Below are 21409 nucleotides of genomic sequence, written 5' to 3'. Positions count from 1 at the left end.
GCTGCTCTGAACTCTCACTCTGATTTCTTTCAGACTACTCAGTCTGAGCGTGTGCAAAAACAGACGGCGGTACCGGAAGTAAGAGAACGGCGGCGCCACGAGACGCAGCAAAACACTTTTGCTTCAAGGGTTCTTTAGCAAAGAAAATTGTTCTATGTAGACCCATGAACACTCAAAGAACCACTGGCATAATTAAAGGGTTCTTTGCTTCATTAAATGGTTCTTCAGATTGATGGAGAACGTGCACGAATGTGCTATAGACCGTTTCTATATAGCTCCCAAAAGGGTTCTTCAAAAAGGTTCTATCAATCTGAAACACGTTCTATCAATCTGAAGAACCCTTTCATGAAGCAAAGAGACCTTTAATCATGCTAAGCGTTCTTTTGAGTGTTGGTATAGAACCATTGTCTCCACTGAAGAACCGCTGAAGCACCATCGAGTGTAGGGTGCTGTTCCTAAGGCTACACGACAAATACATTAGCTTGTCATGACAACTGACGTAATGTCTATAATGTTTATTAAACAGGAGCCATCTATCATAAAGGCTACCTTAGCTAACTTTGATCAACACTGGCAGGCGACGCCTATTTAATAAGCATTTATAAACATTTATGTAGGGTTATGTCAGTGGTCATGACAAGCTTATGTAGGTGTCATGTTATAACTCATTATAACTCACGGTGATTGATTCTAAAACTGTAAGTTCACATGTTGCTGAAGAAAACAATCACAATATGCTTAAAATGTTAAAAAATAGCACACGCAACGTTTGTCAAAAGACAGAAGGGAGCGTCACTGTAGTGTCAGCCTATTTAGTTAAAGAACTGAAAGCAATAGTAAAAAAAAAATAATAATAAAAAATACATAAATAAATTAATTAATTAATGAATAATAATAATATATAGCACTTTTCATACCTTAAAAAATGCAGCTCAAAGTGCTTCTCAATGCAAGATAAAAACAACAGAGAAGAAAAAAACAATCAAAAGATAAAAGTATAAATAAAATAAAAAAAAACAATAAAACTACAACTAAGAAAATAAAAGTGATAATAGTGTGGAATAATCGTTTTGTGCAGTCAAAAGTTTCCACTGTTCAGGCCTGAAAAACTTGCTCTAGCAGTGTATTTTGGGTCATGGTTCCACAGCGAAGCGAAGCTTCTGAGCCATTTGGTCGGATCTGAGCTGTTAAGATGCTTCTGTTCACTTCGGAACTCGTCCTGCTGCCTTTGGCAATCATCATCAATTAAAACGAGTGATCCAGCTCTGCTGGCAGACGCCGCCGTTCGCTTTGGATCGAGAGCAGCTCCTTCATTTCTCCACGCTTTCCTCTTTCAGTCACTCTGCTGCAGGTTAGGCTTCAGCTCATCTGCTCAGAAAAACTTCACAGGCTTTTTCATGAACTTCTTATTCATCTGTAACCTGCCTTTCTGCTCCTGAAGCTCACCTGCCGTTTGCATCTATAAAGCCTCTGAGATCAGGCTGGTGCTTTATTCTCTTTATAGTCGTCTTTGGTGCATCTACACCTACGTCCTGGAGAGCGAGAGCGACCTACTCAATAGCTGAAAGGGTTGGGTTTTTTTCATAATTGAAAATATGCACTAAAAGAGGCGCTGAAATTCCAGAGACTGAAAAGTTTTGCACAAAAAATAAGGGCCAATAATGATAATAATAATAATAATCATAATAAACAAGTCTACAACAAAGCGTCAGAACCAAAAGACTTCACAAATCATTTTAATGGTAATGAAAGAGAAATTTCGGTCATTTGGCATGACATGCATTTTTTTTGTCCAAGTTCATTATTTTACTAAAAAATGATTTAAAAAATAGATCGCATATCAAATTATTTAACTATACCATGTTAAGTCCAACAATGTTCCGTGCTTCGATATAAAATTAATTTTAGTTCCTTTTTGCCTCCAAACATCTAAAACTATTAAGTGATGCAACCGTCCAACCACTGATGTTGATTAAGTAAACTATCGTTTAGTTCTCTAAAATTCTAAATTAAATAGTTCGGCATGATGTCATGTTTAACATTAAAATAACTTTAAAATAAAAATCATGTTGCAAAATAAGGCAAATTTAAAAGAGCTCAACTCACTGAAAAACTCTGTTCTTACTTCCTTAAATGTCAACCAAAAACAAAGGACTTTTGTTTTGACATGCTTTTATGAACGTCAGGCCAGGGTACTGCACAATAAAGAAGAGCCCGAGTGACCTTCATAGTGCAATGCCAAGGTCACAGATTTAGTATAAGTGTGATGTTTGAGTCGTGGTTAGAACGGTTCTGTTTACCATGTCAGATGTTCCGACCTCCGGAGAACCATAAAAATGTCGAATTACTATAATAATGTTTATTAATTAGAAAGAATGAAAGTATAAAGTCAGGCTGAAAGGCAAATGTTTCTATGGGTGCCTAAGTAGATGTCATTTGAAATTAGTCTGAAAATACAGGCGGCGCAACCAGTCAGCCAGATGGAGCAACCAGATCAGCAGCTTAATGAAATAGACCATTAAAAGCTTTGATAACACTCACTGTATTTAAGACAGAAATGCATTTAGATATGAATCCAAATATATACACCAAAAATGCAAGTCATGTCAATGACCCATACATGTATATATATATATTCCAGAATAGTATTGTAGTAGCATTTACACTATTGACATGCTGTAATAGCACTTACAGGAGCAGTTACACTAATCAATATCATTGCACCTTTGACACATGATGTACAACATCATAATAGTGATGTCTACACATACAGCAAACTGATCGATAGCACTGCAGTCGGCTTTTATAGAGACAGAAGATGGTATGTGCCGATGTATGACCTGATAATACAATCAATACTCTCGACTGATGATGACAATAAATATGGCTTTTATAGACCGATGCAAGCCTCCAGTGCAAGCCTTATCTTATATATACAAAAATAAATAAATATCAATTAATGAAAACACGGTGATAATAAATGAAGGCTGAGTGTGAATATATCTGCAGGGAAACCTGGGTCGAAAGAGAGAGGGAGAGAGAGAGAGGGAGAGAGAGAGAGAGAGAGAGAGAAGCTACTCCATGCCTTTGCTTTAGAGCTGAGAGAATAACTGTAAACAAAACAAAAACCATCTGCAAAAACAGTCAGGAGATAAATATATTATTGCTGATGTAAGAAAACCCTGCGCCTCAGTAATGGTAAGTTTACAGGGGAAGGAAAAACATTCTCAAGGCTCAGTCTTAGGGCCTTTGCTTTTCTCTTTGTACATGCTACCTCTAGGTGACGTCATTAAGAAGCAATTTTCATATTCATTTTCATAGCTAGGCTGACGACACCCAGGTATACATTTCCATTCCTTCTGATGATCAGGACTCTATAGACAGACTGACCAGCTGTGTCGCAAAACGTTCTACAATTAAATCACAAAAAACTGAAATATGGATTGTTGGTAGAGAAACTCAAAGAAAGGTGCTGTATGAGGAACTTGGTTCTTTAGCTTCGTGTACCAAACCTGCAGTAACCTGGGTGTGATCTTAGACTCTGAGCTCTGTTTTACCCCGCATGGAAACACAGTCACTGCAGTAGCTTTTTATTGTTTAAGAAATACCACTAAAGTTTGGCCTTCTCTCTCTCTGAGAGCAACGCAGAGAAACTTATTCATGCATTTGTTACAGCAGAGTTGATCACTGTAATGGTCTTCTTACTGGACTTACTGGAAGAAAACTATACATCCTTTACAACTTGGATAAAATGCATCAGCATCCTAACAAAAACAGCACAAAGAGATCAGACCAGTGTCGCTTTAAAAGAGCTGCACTGGTGGCCTGCATCATTCAGGTCAGATGTTAAAAGTTCTGCTACTAGTTTTTAAGGCTATATATGATGTTAAATCACTGCTTACATCACAGAGGCTGTGTTCACATTACCTGGTTGAAGGGGCACAATTTTTTTTTGATCTCTTGCCCTGATGTGACTCAGATCTGATGTTTTCAGGGCTGTGTGGACACAAATCTGATATTTTCAAATCCAACCTGAGCCACTTTCATATGTGGTCCTAGATCGGCTTCAGTAAAACTCTCCTCCTCTTTAACTCTGAGCTTCAGTAAAACTCTCCTCCTCTTTTACTCTGAGCTTCAGTAAAACTCTCCTCCTCTTTAACTCTGAGCTTCAGTAAAACTCTCCTCCTCTTTAACTCTGAGCTTCAGTAAAACTCTCCTCCTCTTTAACTCTGAGCTTCAGTAAAACTCTCCTCCTCTTTAACTCTGAGCTTCAGTAAAACTTTCCTCCTCTTTAACTCTGAGCTTCAGTAAAACTCTCCTCCTCTTTAACTCTGAGCTTCAGTAAAACTCTCCGTCTCTTTAACTCTGAGCTTCAGTAAAACTCTCCTCCTCTTTAACTCTGAGCTTCAGTAAAACTCTCCGTCTCTTTAACTCTGAGCTTCAGTAAAACTCTCCTCCTCTTTAACTCTGAGCTTCAGTAAAACTCTCCTCCTCTTTAACTCTGAGCTTCAGTAAAACTCTCCTCCTCTTTAACTCTGAGCTTCAGTCAAACTCTCCTCCTCTTTAACTCTGAGCTTCAGTAAAACTCTCCTCCTCTTTAACTCTGAGCTTCAGTAAAACTCTCCTCCTCTTTAACTCTGAGCTTCAGTAAAACTCTCCTCCTCTTTAACTCTGAGCTTCAGTAAAACTCTCCTCCTCTTTAACTCGGAGCTTCAGTAAAACTCTCCTCCTCTTTAACTCTGAGCTTCAGTAAAACTCTCCTCCTCTTTAACTCTGAGCTTCAGTAAAACTCTCCTCCTCTTTAACCTTGAGCTTCAGTCAAACTCTCCTCCTCTTTAACTCTGAGCTTCAGTGAAACTCTCCTCCTCTTTAACTCTGAGCTTCAGTAAAACTCTCCTCCTCTTTAACTCTGAGCTTCAGTAAAACTCTCCTCCTCTTTAACTCTGAGCTTCAGTGAAACTCTCCTCCTCTTTAACTCTGAGCTTCAGTAAAACTCTCCTCCTCTTTAACTCTGAGCTTCAGTAAAACTCTCCTCCTCTTTAACTCTGAGCTTCAGTAAAACTCTCCTCCTCTTTAACTCTGAGCTTCAGTAAAACTCTCCTCCTCTTTAACTCTGAGCTTCAGTAAAAGTCTCCGTCTCTTTAACTCTGAGCTTCAGTAAAACTCTCCTCCTCTTTAACTCTGAGCTTCAGTAAAACTCTCCTCCTCTTTAACTCTGAGCTTCAGTAAAACTCTCCGTCTCTTTAACTCTGAGCTTCAGTAAAACTCTCCGTCTCTTTAACTCTGAGCTTCAGTAAAACTCTCCGTCTCTTTAACTCTGAGCTTCAGTAAAACTCTCCTCCTCTTTAACTCTGAGCTTCAGTAAAACTCTCCTCCTCTTTAACTCTGAGCTTCAGTAAAACTCTCCTCCTCTTTAACTCTGAGCTTCAGTAAAACTCTCCTCCTCTTTAACTCTGAGCTTCAGTCAAACTCTCCTCCTCTTTAACTCTGAGCTTCAGTAAAACTCTCCTCCTCTTTAACTCTGAGCTTCAGTAAAACTCTCCTCCTCTTTAACTCTGAGCTTCAGTAAAACTCTCCTCCTCTTTAACTCTGAGCTTCAGTAAAACTCTCCTCCTCTTTAACTCGGAGCTTCAGTAAAACTCTCCTCCTCTTTAACTCTGAGCTTCAGTAAAACTCTCCTCCTCTTTAACTCTGAGCTTCAGTAAAACTCTCCTCCTCTTTAACTCTGAGCTTCAGTAAAACTCTCCTCCTCTTTAACCTTGAGCTTCAGTCAAACTCTCCTCCTCTTTAACTCTGAGCTTCAGTGAAACTCTCCTCCTCTTTAACTCTGAGCTTCAGTAAAACTCTCCTCCTCTTTAACTCTGAGCTTCAGTAAAACTCTCCTCCTCTTTAACTCTGAGCTTCAGTGAAACTCTCCTCCTCTTTAACTCTGAGCTTCAGTAAAACTCTCCTCCTCTTTAACTCTGAGCTTCAGTAAAACTCTCCTCCTCTTTAACTCTGAGCTTCAGTAAAACTCTCCTCCTCTTTAACTCTGAGCTTCAGTAAAACTCTCCTCCTCTTTAACTCTGAGCTTCAGTAAAAGTCTCCGTCTCTTTAACTCTGAGCTTCAGTAAAACTCTCCTCCTCTTTAACTCTGAGCTTCAGTAAAACTCTCCTCCTCTTTAACTCTGAGCTTCAGTAAAACTCTCCTCCTCTTTAACTCTGAGCTTCAGTAAAACTCTCCGTCTCTTTAACTCTGAGTTTCAGTAAAACTCTCCTCCTCTTTAACTCTGAGCTTCAGTAAAACTCTCCTCCTCTTTAACTCTGAGCTTCAGTAAAACTCTCCTCCTCTTTAACTCTGAGCTTCAGTAAAACTCTCCTCCTCTTTAACTCTGAGTTTCAGTAAAACTCTCCTCCTCTTTAACTCTGAGCTTCAGTAAAACTCTCCTCCTCTTTAACTCTGAGCTTCAGTAAAACTCTCCGTCTCTTTAACTCTGAGCTTCAGTAAAACTCTCCTCCTCTTTAACTCTGAGCTTCAGTAAAACTCTCCGTCTCTTTAACTCTGAGTTTCAGTAAAACTCTCCTCCTCTTTAACTCTGAGCTTCAGTAAAACTCTCCTCCTCTTTAACTCTGAGCTTCAGTAAAACTCTCCGTCTCTTTAACTCTGAGCTTCAGTAAAACTCTCCTCCTCTTTAACTCTGAGCTTCAGTAAAACTCTCCTCCTCTTTAACTCTGAGCTTCAGTAAAACTCTCCTCCTCTTTAACTCTGAGCTTCAGTAAAACTCTCCTCCTCTTTAACTCTGAGCTTCAGTAAAACTCTCCTCCTCTTTAACTCTGAGCTTCAGTAAAACTCTCCGCCTCTTTAACTCTGAGCTTCAGTCAAACTCTCCTCCTCTTTAACTCTGAGCTTCAGTAAAACTCTCCTCCTCTTTAACTCTGAGCTTCAGTAAAACTCTCCGTCTCTTTAACTCTGAGCTTCAGTAAAACTCTCCTCCTCTTTAACTCTGAGCTTCAGTAAAACTCTCCTCCTCTTTAACTCTGAGCTTCAGTAAAACTCTCCTCCTCTTTAACTCTGAGCTTCAGTAAAACTCTCCGTCTCTTTAACTCTGAGCTTCAGTAAAACTCTCCTCCTCTTTAACTCTGAGCTTCAGTCAAACTCTCCTCCTCTTTAACTCTGAGCTTCAGTAAAACTCTCCTCCTCTTTAACTCTGAGCTTCAGTAAAACTCTCCTCCTCTTTAACTCTGAGCTTCAGTAAAACTCTCCTCCTCTTTAACTCTGAGCTTCAGTTAAACTCTCCTCCTCTTTAACTCTGAGCTTCAGTAAAACTCTCCTCCTCTTTAACTCTGAGCTTCAGTAAAACTCTCCTCCTCTTTAACTCTGAGCTTCAGTGAAACTCTCCTCCTCTTTAACTCTGAGCTTCAGTAAAACTCTCCTCCTCTTTAACTCTGAGCTTCAGTAAAACTCTCCTCCTCTTTAACTCTGAGCTTCAGTAAAACTCTCCTCCTCTTTAACTCTGAGCTTCAGTGAAACTCTCCTCCTCTTTAACTCTGAGCTTCAGTAAAACTCTCCTCCTCTTTAACTCTGAGCTTCAGTAAAACTCTCCTCCTCTTTAACTCTGAGCTTCAGTCAAACTCTCCTCCTCTTTAACTCTGAGCTTCAGTAAAACTCTCCTCCTCTTTAACTCTGAGCTTCAGTAAATCTCTCCTCCTCTTTAACTCTGAGCTTCAGTAAAATCTCTCCGTCTCTTTAACTCTGAGCTTCAGTAAAACTCTCCTCCTCTTTAACTCTGAACTTCAGTAAAACTCTCCTCCTCTTTAACTCTGAGCTTCAGTAAAACTCTCCTCCTCTTTAACTCTGAGCTTCAGTAAAACTCTCCTCCTCTTTAACTCTGAGCTTCAGTAAAACTCTCCTCCTCTTTAACTCTGAGCTTCAGTAAAACTCTCCTCCTCTTTAACTCTGAGCTTCAGTAAAACTCTCCTCCTCTTTAACTCTGAGCTTCAGTGAAACTCTCCTCCTCTTTAACTCTGAGCTTCAGTAAAACTCTCCTCCTCTTTAACTATGAGCTTCAGTAAAACTCTCCTCCTCTTTAACTCTGAGCTTCAGTAAAACTCTCCTCCTCTTTAACTCTGAGCTTCAGTGAAACTCTCCTCCTCTTTAACTCTGAGCTTCAGTAAAACTCTCCTCCTCTTTAACTCTGAGCTTCAGTAAAACTCTCCGCCTCTTTTACTCTGTCATCCTTTTCATTGTGTGACGAATAGACTAATGGAAATGCTCAAAAATCACTTGCAATAAAACTTCTTCACATTTACTTACATTGAAAGGTGGGAGTGTTTTGGTCTCTCCTGTAAAGTTACTGTTCAGCAGAACTGCAACGATATATAAACCAAACTGAATGCAGTAGAACTGAGGTCACTCAAACCCTGAGCTGGACACAGATTTGTCCAGCACAGAACAGCGATCTAAAGGGTTTTTCCAGTTACGGCAGCCCTGCACCCATCGGCCGATTTATGATTTCACTGGAGCGAGTGAGGCTATAAAAAATTGAAGGTCCGCTGGGCCTCACTAGCCCTGTTTCAGCAGCACACGGTGCTCAGTAGAGCGATCTTACTACTGCTAAGATCAGCCTGCTACAAGACTAGACTTTCAAACGAGCTGAATGACGAAACCATGACGGTCAGAAACGGCCTAGCAGGACACTGTAGGTATTACAAAGAGACGGAGAGATTCCTGTTGGACTTCATCCAGACGAAGGCACATTCTCTTCAAAAAGACGGTTCTACAAGGGTTCCTAAGTCAAGAACACTCAACGAACAATTTGCACACTTAAATGTTTCTTTCTATGGTGAAACGGGTTCTTTGGATTGATGCAGAACGTGCTGTAGTATATGGTTCTGTGTATAAACCTTCTCAAAATGGTTCTGTATTGCACTAAAATGGCTTCTGCTATTGTGACAATGTTAAGCTTGTGACCATTTCAACACACAAAGAACCATTTGAGCATCCAAAATGTTCTCGGTTCTACATGGAGTCATTAGCTTTACTAAAGAACCCTTGAAGAACCATCTTTTTAAGAGAGTAGAAAAGCTAATCTTACAACCACTAGCATGTTGTTAGCTTCAACATCAACCGTTCAACACCTTTGACACCAGACAAGTTGTTCCATTTCCCAGAATTCCCAAAAATCTGGACATTAGAGGGACACTCAACTCATTTGTTAAATGAAGCGACCTTCAAATGACCGCTGGGGGTTCTTGGTTTTCTTCAAGAGGCTATTTTAAGAGGTTCTCAAGCCTAAATTAGCTAAAATAATCCTGGTACAAACTTAAAAAGGTGGTTCTTCAAGGGTTCTTTAGTAAAGATAATGGCTGCACATAAAACCATGAACACGTAAAGAACCATCTGCATGCTTAAATGGTTCTTTCCATGGTGAAATGGTTCTTTAAATGAATGATAGGATGAAGAACGTTTTGTATATGGTTCTATATGGAATATATATGCAGCACCAAAATGGGTTCTGCTATTGTTCTGATGTGAAGCTTGTGACCATTTCAACATGCAGAGAACCATTTAAGCATGCAAAAGGTTCTTTGAGTGTTCGCAGTTCTACATCTTCATTAGCTTTGCTAAAGAACCCTCGAAGAACCATCTTATTAAAACAGTAGAAAAGCTAATCTTACAAGCATGTCGTTAGCTCCAAAATCAACCGTTCAACACCTTTCACACCAGACGGGTTGTTCAAATTCCCAGAATTCCCACAAATCTGGGCATTAGAGGAACACTCAACTCATTTGACTGCTGGCGGATTCCTTGTTTTCCTCAGGAGGCTACTTTAAAGGGTTCTCAAGCCCATGTGAGCTAAGCTAATTCAGCTACAATCTTTAAAAGATGGTTCTTTAAGGGTTCTGTGATAAAGGTAATGACTCCATATAGAGCCATGAATCCAGCTGGTGCTGCAGTTCCTTCTCACGCTCTTCTTCAGCCTCCCTCCGAGAGAGAGAGAGAGAGAGAGAGAGAGAGAGAGAGAGAGAGACTGAGAGAAAGACAGAGTGAGAGACAGAGAGGGTGAGACAGAGAGAAAGAGAGAGGGTGAGACAGAAAGAGAGAGAGAGAGAGAGAGAGAGAGAGAGAGAGAGAGAGAGTGAGAGAGAGTGAGAGAGAGAGAGAGAGATTGAGAGAGAGAGAGTTGTTGTGCTGTTCCTTCTCACTCTTATGCTATTCATCATTCGCAAACAGGCTCTGGCTCCTCTGTCCCACAGAGCTGCTCTCTGATTGGACAACAGCTTCCTCCTCCCAGCAAATCCTGCTGTGATTGGGTTTAATCACTGCCCCAGAGAGACCAGCAGGGCATCTGCTTCTCCTCTCTCTCTCTCTCTCTCTCTCTCTCTCTCTCTCTCTCTCTCTCACCCTGTCCTATCTGTACCCCCCCTCCCTCACTCCCCATCTCTCCCTCTCTCTCTCCCTATCTCTCTCTCTCTCTCTCCCCTCGCTCTCTCTCACCCTGTCCTATCTGTATCTCTCTCTCTCTCTCCCTATCTCTCTCTCTCTCTCTCTGTTTCTCTCTCTCCCCTCGCTCTCTCTCACCCTGTCCTATCTGTACCCCCCCTCCCTCACTCCCCATCTCTCCCTCTCTCTCTCCCCATCTCTCTCTCTCTCTCTGTTTCTCTCTCTCCCCTCACTCTCTCTCACCCTGTCCTATCTGTATCTCTCTCTCTCTCTCTATGTTTCTCTCTCCCCATCTCTCTCTCTCTCTCTGTTTCTCTCTCTCCCCTCGCTCTCTCTCACCCTGTCCTATCTGTATCTCTCTCTCTCTCTCTGTTTCTCTCTCCCCATCTCTCTCTCTCTCTGTTTCTCTCTCTCCCCTCGCTCTCTCTCACCCTGTCCTATCTGTATCTCTCTCTCTCTCTCTCTCTCTCCCTATCTCTCTCTCTCTCTCTCTGTTTCTCTCTCTCCCCTCGCTCTCTCTCACCCTGTCCTATCTGTACCCCCCCTCCCTCACTCCCCATCTCTCCCTCTCTCTCTCCCCATCTCTCTCTCTCTCTGTTTCTCTCTCTCCCCTCGCTCTCTCTCACCCTGTCCTATCTGTATCTCTCTCTCTCTCTCTGTTTCTCTCTCCCCATCTCTCTCTCTCTCTCTGTTTCTCTCTCTCCCCTCGCTCTCTCTCACCCTGTCCTATCTGTATCTCTCTCTCTCTCTCTGTTTCTCTCTCCCCATCTCTCTCTCTCTCTGTTTCTCTCTCTCTCTCTCTCTCTCTCTCTGGGGCATACCAATGCACTGTGACTACAGAGCTGCATTCAGGCCACTTTTCATAAGCTACACTCAAAAATATGGTTCTTCAATGGTTCTTTAGTAAAAGCAATGGCTCTATTTAGAACCGTGAGTAATAAATGCTTAAAGAGAATGTGTTGTGTCTGGTTCTACACAGGACATCATAACAAGAGCAGAACCCCTTTTGATGTTATACAGAACCAACACATCCATCAGTCTGAACCGTTTTACCGTGGAAGTCTGAAATGGCTCTACATACACTGTAAAAAGTGACGTCAGATCTAAAAAAATACTTTATGTGGTAACAAACAACTGAACTAGTAGCAGAAGTACACAGTGCACATATATATCAACAATCTTACAAAGAACCCTCGAAGATCCATCGTTTTTCAGCAGCTTTGTGTCACTGCACTTTTAAAAACCCGAGGGAGGGTGGATCCTCCCTGTCACGGAAGTGAAAACCTGATGTCCACCGTAGTTCTGCTACATGCTTGGAAGTGGCGAGGGAGGGGATTCAGCTGGTTGTAATCTACAACTTCAGCACTAGATGGCACTAAATCTTGCACACTGCACCTTTAACACAGAGCTTGACAACAGCCTGTAGATGAGTTGCTGAATAGTGATTTCAGTATTTGAATACTGGCGCCTTGATCAGGTAACCGGGCCCTCTGGTACTCGTGCACATCACTAATCGTGACACTGTTATTCTTCAATGCAAGTACCTCAGACAATGGACGTTCTCAGCGATGTTTATCGTTATCATGATAAATCACAATACGCTTCTCCGAGTGTTTGAGCGCAGCAGGGAGAGTGCTGGTTTGGGAGAGGCATTTATTTTACATAAGTTGTTTTTCTAAGCTTAAAGATGGTCACGTGTTATTTGTGTTACCTGTGTTGGGTTGTTCTGTAATTTGTGTGGGTTTACTGTCTAACTGTCTAGGAGAGTTGTATGGTCAGAAGTGACCTGCTTGCTATCTTGGCCGTTTCAGCAGCACTGGTGGCCTGTTCAATAAAAGAGCATCTGTTTTTAAAGCGCAATTTTTCCCATCTTCTTCTTCACTGATGTTGCACTTTTGGTACTTCTTTGTCTCTTCCAACTTCTGTCCACCTCTAGGGCGGCACGGTGGCACGGTGGCGTGATGGGTAGCGTTGCCGCCTCACAGCAAGGAGGGCCTGGGTTCGAGTCCCCAGCCGGGCGATCACGGTCCATTCTGTGTGGAGTTTGCATGTGTTTCCTCCCACAGGCCAACTGGACATACTAAATTGCCCTTAGGTGTGAACATGTATGTGCGTCTGTCTGTCTGCCCTGCAATGGAGAAGTGGCTTAGAAGATGTGTGCGTGTTTCCACTTCTAGATGGCTTTGTATAAATTTTGCCATTAATAGCACAGTTTGAGTATCAAACCACCAGCACCAGTCGACAGCCCACACCAGCACGGTCATTAATAAGCTGTGCAACAAATGTAGTTGTGTTATAACTGAAGTTTGGGGGGAGGAGCATGACTGAAACCCCTCCTTCATCCCTAAATTTCACATCCTCACCTTCTGCTCCTATGGCGAGGTGTTCACAATCCCCATCACCACCCCATCTCCCCCCTGTTCCTCAGTCCTACATCAGTCCTACAACAGTGATGAGGGGGTCTGGCCTTCTAGCTACAAGCAGAAGGTTCACAGACCTCCGATTTTTTGTCCTAATGTAACTCAGATCTTTTCAAATCCGACCTGAGTCACCTGGTAACAATGAATGACGGCACAAAAAAGAGCACATGAATTCCGATCTGAGCGTCACATTGAAGTTTGAGCAATGAGTCTTGTAATGTGAACACAGCCTCAGAGTTCTCTCCCCTCCCTCAATCAGTCTTCTCTCATACTACCACCACCATGTTGAAGGCAGGGTCTGAACTCACAAACAGGAATGTAGTCATCATTTTCTTTCAGTGCAATTATACTCAAAAGATTGTGAGAATATTAAATTGTGAACCTGAGTGTATCACTGCACTCTATTCTCACTACACCCCCCCACCCCCCACCCCCCACCCACTAGGCTCCAGCTGTTCTCCTGGATATACAGTCCGAGGTGAGAAGTCTCCCTCGGGAGCATGTGAAGTTATACACTGGGGTTTACTGCTCCAGCAAGGTGTCCATGATTCACACCAAAATAGCCCGAACAGTAACTGTGCAGTAAATTCATCAGAATAACACTAACTGTAACCTTCTGGAACAGACTGTCCAGGACAGTGCTAACGGTGACCTACGCAGTAGATTCACTGCACACCTGTCATGAGGAGGATGATTACTCGCCTTAGAAATAATTACAATTAACAATTTCACTGTACTTGTTTGTTCATTGTGTGCAACTATTACAAGGCTGAAGTGGCCAGATTGGCTCATCAGCTCTCCGGTTTCCCAGCTGTCAATTCCTTTGCATCGTGCAGGTGCACAGTGGAAACCTGTGCGTACCAGATGGTAAACTACTAAATATGGCTTCACTCTGTTTGGGTGTTTGTTAATAGATACGTCCACCACACAGAAAAAGAAAGCATGGAGATCTGCAGAAGACACACCCTTCTCTTTCTGGGCTTCATTAAAGGTACAAGGTTTAGAGGCATCTAACCAGCTGAATCCCCCCCCCTCACCCCTCCCTTTCCAGGCGTGTAGTGCAACCTATGATGGGCATCAGGATTTTTGCCGTCGTCTGTCCTGATTTTGTTTTGCTTCTTCAGGTTTTCTCTTCTTTGAAGGTGAGGATTCACCCTCCCTCATGTTTTCTTGTGCTAAATAATAATTCTGATCCTCCATTTGTCATAATTTGGGTTCTCACAACACAAAAATGGTCAGCAGCACCGGCAGCAACCACTGATTCTTCTTTTTCGACGCCTTTCGACCGGAGTTAGAGCGCCATCAAATTCAAGCTGCTGTTTCAGCGTAAAAACACGAAAGACGCCCTCTAGAGGCAGTGTTTGGTTTGACCGTTCTGGCCTACTGTAGAAACACGGTGGCCTCTGTTGAAGAGGAGTCGCTCCCTATGTAGGTATGAAGGGCTCATTCTTAACTAGAATGAACTAGCTGATTATGCACTAATGAAAAGATAGTTTTGTTTACTATATTCCTTTTCTGCTAACAGACCCCCCAAATATTTGGTGTTCTGCAGTCGTGGCAGATGTGAAAGATTTCATATCACTGAGAATCCAGAGTTTCCCACTTTTAAATATTTTTAAATATGGGCAGTTTTTGTGGGCAGTTCAAGGATGGAAATTGGTATTTATTGGTTTCTGAAAAAACTCAACACAACATTAGACTACTAGCTTGAAACTGACGACAGACAGCTTCCCTCTAAAGGGGTCATCCCGACTGAAAAATAAACAGCACAGACCAGCATAGATCCATGCTGGCCTAAGCTGGTCACCCAGTATGGTCCCACTGGTCAACAGCATCCAAAACTCAACATATGCTGGTCTATTTTATTTTTTTTAGCAGGGAAGTTAAAACTCATGTTTCTATAAGACCCCAGACGTGCCTATGGGTCTTTCTTCTGAGCACTGTAGGTTCACCGGAATAATGCTGACAGTATTGTTAGCATTAAGAGTGTACACCAATCAGGCAGAACATCCTTGTTTCTACCCTCACTGTCCACTTTATCAGCTCCTCTTACTGTATAGCTGCACTCTGTAGTTCTACAGTTACAGACTATAGTCCATCTGTTTCTCTGATACTCTGTTACCCTGTTCTTCAGTGGGCAGGACCCCCATGGACCCTCACAGAGCAGGTACTATTTGGGTGGTGGATCATTCTCAGCACTGCAGTAACACTGACGTGGTGGTGGTGTGTTAGTGTGTGTTGTGCTGGTCTCAGTGGATCAGACACAGCAGTGCTGCTGGAGTTTTTAACACCTCAGTGTCGCTGCTGGACTGAGAATCGTCCACCAACCAAAAATATCCAGCCGACAGCATCCTGTGGGCAGCGTCCTGTGGGCAGCGTCCTGTGGGCAGCGTCCTGTGGGCACTGATGAAGGACTAGAGGATGACCAACACAAACTGTGCAGCAGCAGATGAGCTGTCGTCTCTGACTTTACATCTACAAGGTGGACCGACGAGGTAGGAGTGTCTAATAGAGTGGACAGTGAGTGGACACAGTGTTTAAAAACTCCAGCAGCACTGCTGTCTGATCCACTTGCACCAGCACAGGGATATAGAAGGGTCAAAACTGACAATTGGCCAATGTGCTAGTTAGCTACTGATACCCTGGCGTACTGTACTGCCACTGTCATGACAACCATGAATATGTGAAACTTGTTTCTTCTCAGGAAACTTGTTTAAATGAATGTAACAAGATTTTATTCCACGTCATTTTGGGCCTTTTCTGTTGATGAAATATTCTCATAACATAAAGAACAGTTGGTGTTTTCAGAAGGCCAAGGTTTTCATGGGCGTCAAAATCCACTAGAGCTGCGCGATATGGCAAAAATATCACAATATTTCAGTTCAGTTCTCATATGTGAAACATGATGTCACAATACACATATTACACATTTTCCTGAAGTTGGAAAAGACAAAGTAGAGCAATATTTAAAAACGTACAATGATTTGTATTTAACATTTCACACCGAAGCTTCTCTAAACTCCAACCTTTTTTTCGTTATCAGCTGAAATGCTCTGTTCTGTGATAATATTATACACCAACCTCGCTTAAAATGTGATCACATCTTTACAAACTGTAAAAACATCATTTTTATCGTGGTCAGTTCTGCCTCTGCCTAAAGCGAGGAGATAACCACACTCCTGCGCTAAGCTGAACAACCCCAGCACCACCTCACATGGCTGTGATACGCCAGCTTTCCGTAGTTCGAGCTCTGCTTAGCGTTGATATCTGCTCAGTGAGTTCGGCACCGAGGGTTCACTTTATGAAGAGAAGCGTGATTTTGAGTGGGAAATGAATCGGCTGTAACACCGATTGGTGCCATGAGCAGCTCGCAGAGCGTAAGGATTTAGGGCCACTGCAGCAAACCCTGGCTGACTGGTGACGCAGTCTGAGACCTTGATGTCAAACCAAAGGAAACTTCAAACAAATCCACTTTATTCATTCAGGATTCAGTACATCTGAGTAATCAGGACTCGGGCTATGTTGAATACGGACCTGTTGAACAGATCACGAGAAGCTGGCTGTCTCGGTTGTAGGGAATGCTCGACCGTTCAGCGCCTCTGCCTCTCGCTGCTGGCACTACATTAACTCTTCGGTGGGTTGAGTCAGTGACTCACACTGTTCAGGCTTGAGACGAACTGCCTGATCAGAAGCTCCTTCCCTCGTTGAAGACGGGGATGGTAGTAGAAAGAGATCGTGAGCCTCGTAAGACTCTCAGCTGTTTGATTCTGTCTCTCTCCATATTTTCTGGTAGCGAACAGCAGCCCAGCCCACCCGGGTTTCAATCGCAGCCCCACCTCCCAACCCAAACAAGCCCTTCCCAGTGTGCCCCTCAAACATTTTTCAAAAGTTGAGTCAGGAGTAGAGTCAGCTGGAAACAGTGGGCTAATGATGCTCTCAAACAGGCAGCTGCTCAGTGGTTTTACGTACTGATGACCTTCACGATTCACTCAGAAAAAAAAGCTTATTGTGACATGATGTGTGATTTATCACGATAACGATATTATGATATCGCCCAGCTCTACTCCAAATGTAGCACTACACTCATTCGTCTAGAGTCACCAAAGTTCTCCGGTCACCAATGTTTCTCCGGTCCTACTGGGCCACAGCACTGCTTAGTTTGGCCTTTTCACGTCTCCAGCACGCCTACTGATCACCTGCCAGTCGGCTGATGAGCTCAACAAGGTGGGTCGAGACAGGAAACACCAAACTGTGAAGCACTGACTGGATTTGAGTCAGTAAGTATGGACGTTATGCCACTCAGCTACAGGACCCTGGACAAGCTGGAAGGGCCCAACCTTCCCTTCATTCCCATCTGGTGTTGCCTCATTACAGCTATTGACTGAACTGCGCTCGGGTGAACTAATCATGGGAGCATAAGGCGTCTTTAGTTAGCCCTGAGAAAAGAGTCACGACTGACACATTACATTAAACATCACTGTTTAGCCCAAAGAGTGGGAGTGGTCTCCATGTGGTGGTCTAAAGGGGTCCAATCACTTGTGGAGATAATTACATTTCTAAAAAGTTCATTTGCTAATGGCTAAACTTCATTTCTACTGACCGTATAGTTCCCCTCTGTAGTTCTACAGTTACAGACTGTAGTCCATCTGTTTCTCTGATACTCTGATACCCTGTTCTTCAGTGGTCAGGACCCCCATGGACCCTCACAGAGTGAGTGGATCAGACACAGCAGTGCTGCTGGAGTTTTTAAGCACCTCAGTGTCGCGGCTGGACTGAGAATAGTCCACCAACCAAAAACATCCAGCCCACAGCGTCCTGTGGGCAGCGTCCTGTGGGCAGCGTCCTGTGGGCACTGATTAAGGACCAGAGGATGACCAACACAAACTGCAGCAGCAGATGAGCTGTCGTCTCTGACTTTACATCTACAAGGTGACCGACAAGGTAGGAGTGTCTAATAGAGTGGACAGTGAGTGGACACAGCGTTAAAAACTCCAGCAGCACTGCTGTGTCTGATCCACTCAGACCAGCACAACACACACTAACACACCAGAATCACAGAACCATGAACACTCAAAGAACCCTTTGCATGCATGAATGGTCCCTTGTTCAGTAAGCATTCTTCAGACTGACAGAGAATGTGCTGTATATGGTTCTATGCAGAACCTTTTTGAAAAGCGTCCTCTATAGCAACAAAAAGAGTTCTTCTATTATAGCAAGCTTGACATTGTAACAGCAGAACCCTTTTTGGTGCTATAGAGAACTATCTATAGCACATTCTCCAATAATCAGGAGAACCCTTTTGTGATGCAAAGAAACCTTTAATCATGCCAAGGGTTTTTTTTTCGAGTGTTTGTGGTTCTAGAACCTTTTTTTACTAAGGAACCCTTGAGAAAAAACGTTTTTTTTCTGCAAGTGTGTGGAATTTGATTTTTAAAATGTGGCACTACTTCGTCTGTTTGAAGTGATGCCACAAAAAAATGAATGAATAATTATCGTATCTCGCGGTTCGTGGTGAAAACGTCTTCGAGTATCGCGATTTTCCGTCGTATCGCCCACCTCTGCCGGGAAAGTAGTACAGACCCCGGGCGGGTCAGACGTGCTGTTCGGCATCAGATTTATTGCGTAAAGCTGAGAAAACTTTTTTGTATAAAGTTAGGACTGATCCAGGGAGCGATACGGACGGATCTGAGGCAAAGCGTCCAAACCGGCTGCCTCCATTAAGGGAGCTCAGTCAGAGGAATGCAGGCTGTGAGCGTTTAACCTACTAACGCTTCTGCAGCGGGGCTTTTCTTCCCACCCGCATTCCGTCAAACCCCGTGTGCTGTGCCGGGATTGGTTAGTTCTGTCCCGCCTCCAGCGTTATAATTGGCTAGATGTTCATACTCGCAATCCTACAGCGCGGAGGGCGGGGCTTACGCGGTGCAGAACCGCGGGGGCGGGAAACTACCGGCCAATCGCATCGCGGGAGACGGGGCTTGTATGAAAACGGGTGGGAAAGAGGAAAAAAATCGCGCAGCCAGAGAGCTGTCAAATAAAACGGCTGTTTGCTAAGCGACTCCCCACACGGAGGAAAAAAGGGGACAAAACGACGACTGGACTGCGTAACGGCTGCGAAAACCGGCCGACTTTCTCCGTTTAGTACCGGAAAGTGACCAGCGGCTTACCAAAGCAACTGGTAGCGTGGAAAACAGACCAAACGAACAAAAACAGCCTGAGGCGACATGCTAACAGGCTAAAAATGTTTTAAAACGCTCTAACGGTCATCCCTCATTCAAAAAACGTCGCGCGCTGGAAGTTGGCGCTCGGCCCGCATTCAAACCAAAACACCGTTAGCTGACGGTCTCCCGTTGGAGGGTGCCAATACTTACGTGTAATGCTGCGGAAAGGTGAGGCTCTCCACTCCGGTCCACGGCACGATGAAGATCAGCACAATCTGGAGGGAAACCAGGCAGACGACGCTGCAGGAGCGAGTCAGTATCGCCATGTTCCATTAAAACCGGCCAAAACGAGGTCCACAAAAACGGCTCAGAAGAAAGAGGGATATCCAGAAAACCGGGGCGCCGAGAGCGGAGAGATAATCTCGGGTAGCTGTAGATGCCCGTGGAGGGGGGCTTTGTGGTGGTGATGCTGCGTGTGTGAGGAGACTAGTGATGGAGAGAATCGATTCAACTTGGCGAGCCGACTCTTTCGGACCTCCCGTTTCTAATGAATCGAACGTTCGATTCAATGAGTCACTGATTCACGAGTCAAGTCAAAACCACCCCCTGGTCCATTTGATCAGCTCCTCCGCTGACCGTGTAGTTTCACTTTGTAGTTCTACAGTTACAGACTGTAGTCCATCGGGTTCTTTGCGGACTTCGTTAGCCCCCTTTCAACGGTCAGGACCCCCACAGAGCAGGTACTATTTGGGTGGTGGGTCATTCTCAGCACTGCAGTAACACTGACGTGGTGGTGGTGGTGTGTTAGTGTGTGTTGTGCTGGTCTGAGTGGATCAGACACAGCAGTGCTGCTGGAGTTTTTAAACACTGTGTCCACTCACTGTCCACTCTATTAGACACTCCTACCTTGTCGGTCCACCTTGTAGATGTAAAGTCAGAGACGACAGCCCATCTGCTGCTGCACAGTTTGTGTTGGTCATCCTCTAGTCCTTCATCAGTGGTCACAGGACGCTGCCCACAGGATGCTGCCCACAGGACGCTGGCTGGATATTTTTGGTTGGTGGACTATTCTCAGTCCAGCAGCGACACTGAGGTGTTTAAAAACTCCAGCAGCACTGCTGTGTCTGATCCACTCAGACCAGCGCAACACAAACTAACACACCACCACCACGTCAGCGTTACTGCAGTGCTGAGAATGACCCACCACCCAAATAGTACCTGCTCTGTGAGGGTCCATGGGGGTCCTGACCACTGAAGAACAGGGTAACAGAGTATCAGAGAAACAGATGGACTACAGTCTGTAACTGTAGAACTACAGAGTGCAGCTATACAGTAAGTGGAGCTGATAAAGTGGACAGTGAGTGTAGAAACAATGAGGTGGACATGACGTTATGCCTGATCGTGTATAACTGTATGTAATGATTCAGATTCTATGGGTGAATATTAACATCACAGTAACTACATTTATATTTATGTTAAGTTAAATTATTAAAAGATCAGTATCCAAATGAAATGCTTTAGATTTAGATCACGGATCTAAACATTGTGTAGATACTTCAGAAAGTTCGCTTTAGTTGGGCTGTATCGATTCAATCAGTTTACTGAAAAGAATCTGTGCAAACGAACCGATTCGGGACCGATTCAGACTTGCTGTAGGAGACTGCGGAGCCGCCCACAAACCTTCACAAACATATTAATCAAAACTTCTGAGAGTAAAAGCGCAGATGTGGGATCAGGTTCGTGGCTTTTACAGAACACTGCCCAGAATAAACTGATAAATATGATTTGATGAATATGAATCATTTCTTTAGAACTCCAGCATTGCAAACAGTACAAGCCACGAGGTGCATATTAGCAGATATTCAGTGTTAGACTGGCTATAATTTATAAACATTCCAGTGGGACTTTGTAGATGATAATGCTTTCGTAATATTGACCTACACTGATATTTAAATATTTACACCATGTCCAGATTTAGATGTTAAGTGATACTTATTAGTCCCACAAATTTCACCTCCGCATTTAACCCATCCCTGCAGTGAAACTCCACATACACTAGGGGGCAGTGAGCACACTTGCCCGAAGCAGTGGGCAGCCCTATCCACAGCGCCCGGGGGGCAGTTGGGGACACCTCAATCATGTACTGTTGGTGCTGGGGATCGAACCAGCGACCTTCCGGTCACAGGGCCAGTTCCCTAACCTCCAGCCCACAACTGCCCCCAAATGTCCACTTTTGTCAATAATGGTGTTTATGCAAAATATTTTATCAACGTGCTACTGATGTGCATATTTAATTCAAGTAAATAAAAACATTTAAAACGCACTATGGTTTAAGATGCCATGCATTACCAGTAGTTTCTAGATGAAGAACAAGGAGAACCTTCATCAGCCGTTTTTAAAGAGCCCAG

General features: G+C 43.5%; 1 protein-coding gene across 1 annotated transcript in view; it reads right to left on the bottom strand.

Moving 5' to 3' along the window:
- The window catches only part of cacna2d2b (calcium channel, voltage-dependent, alpha 2/delta subunit 2b), a 95659-nt gene extending 76146 nt beyond the window's left edge, over positions 1-19513 (bottom strand). The window contains exon 1 of the mRNA XM_017724807.2: positions 19212-19513. Coding sequence (XP_017580296.1) covers positions 19212-19327 — 116 coding nt within the window. The 5' untranslated portion in view covers positions 19328-19513. The remainder of the gene's footprint in view (positions 1-19211) is intronic.
- Between the last annotated feature and the right edge of the window lie 1896 nt (positions 19514-21409).

This window comes from Pygocentrus nattereri, chromosome 21, assembly GCF_015220715.1.
Source record: "Pygocentrus nattereri isolate fPygNat1 chromosome 21, fPygNat1.pri, whole genome shotgun sequence".
In the NCBI taxonomy this organism is placed as follows: Eukaryota; Metazoa; Chordata; class Actinopteri; order Characiformes; family Serrasalmidae; genus Pygocentrus; species Pygocentrus nattereri.
The sequence above is the reverse complement of the archived record's forward strand: the minus strand, read 5'-3'. Positions and strand labels throughout refer to the sequence as shown.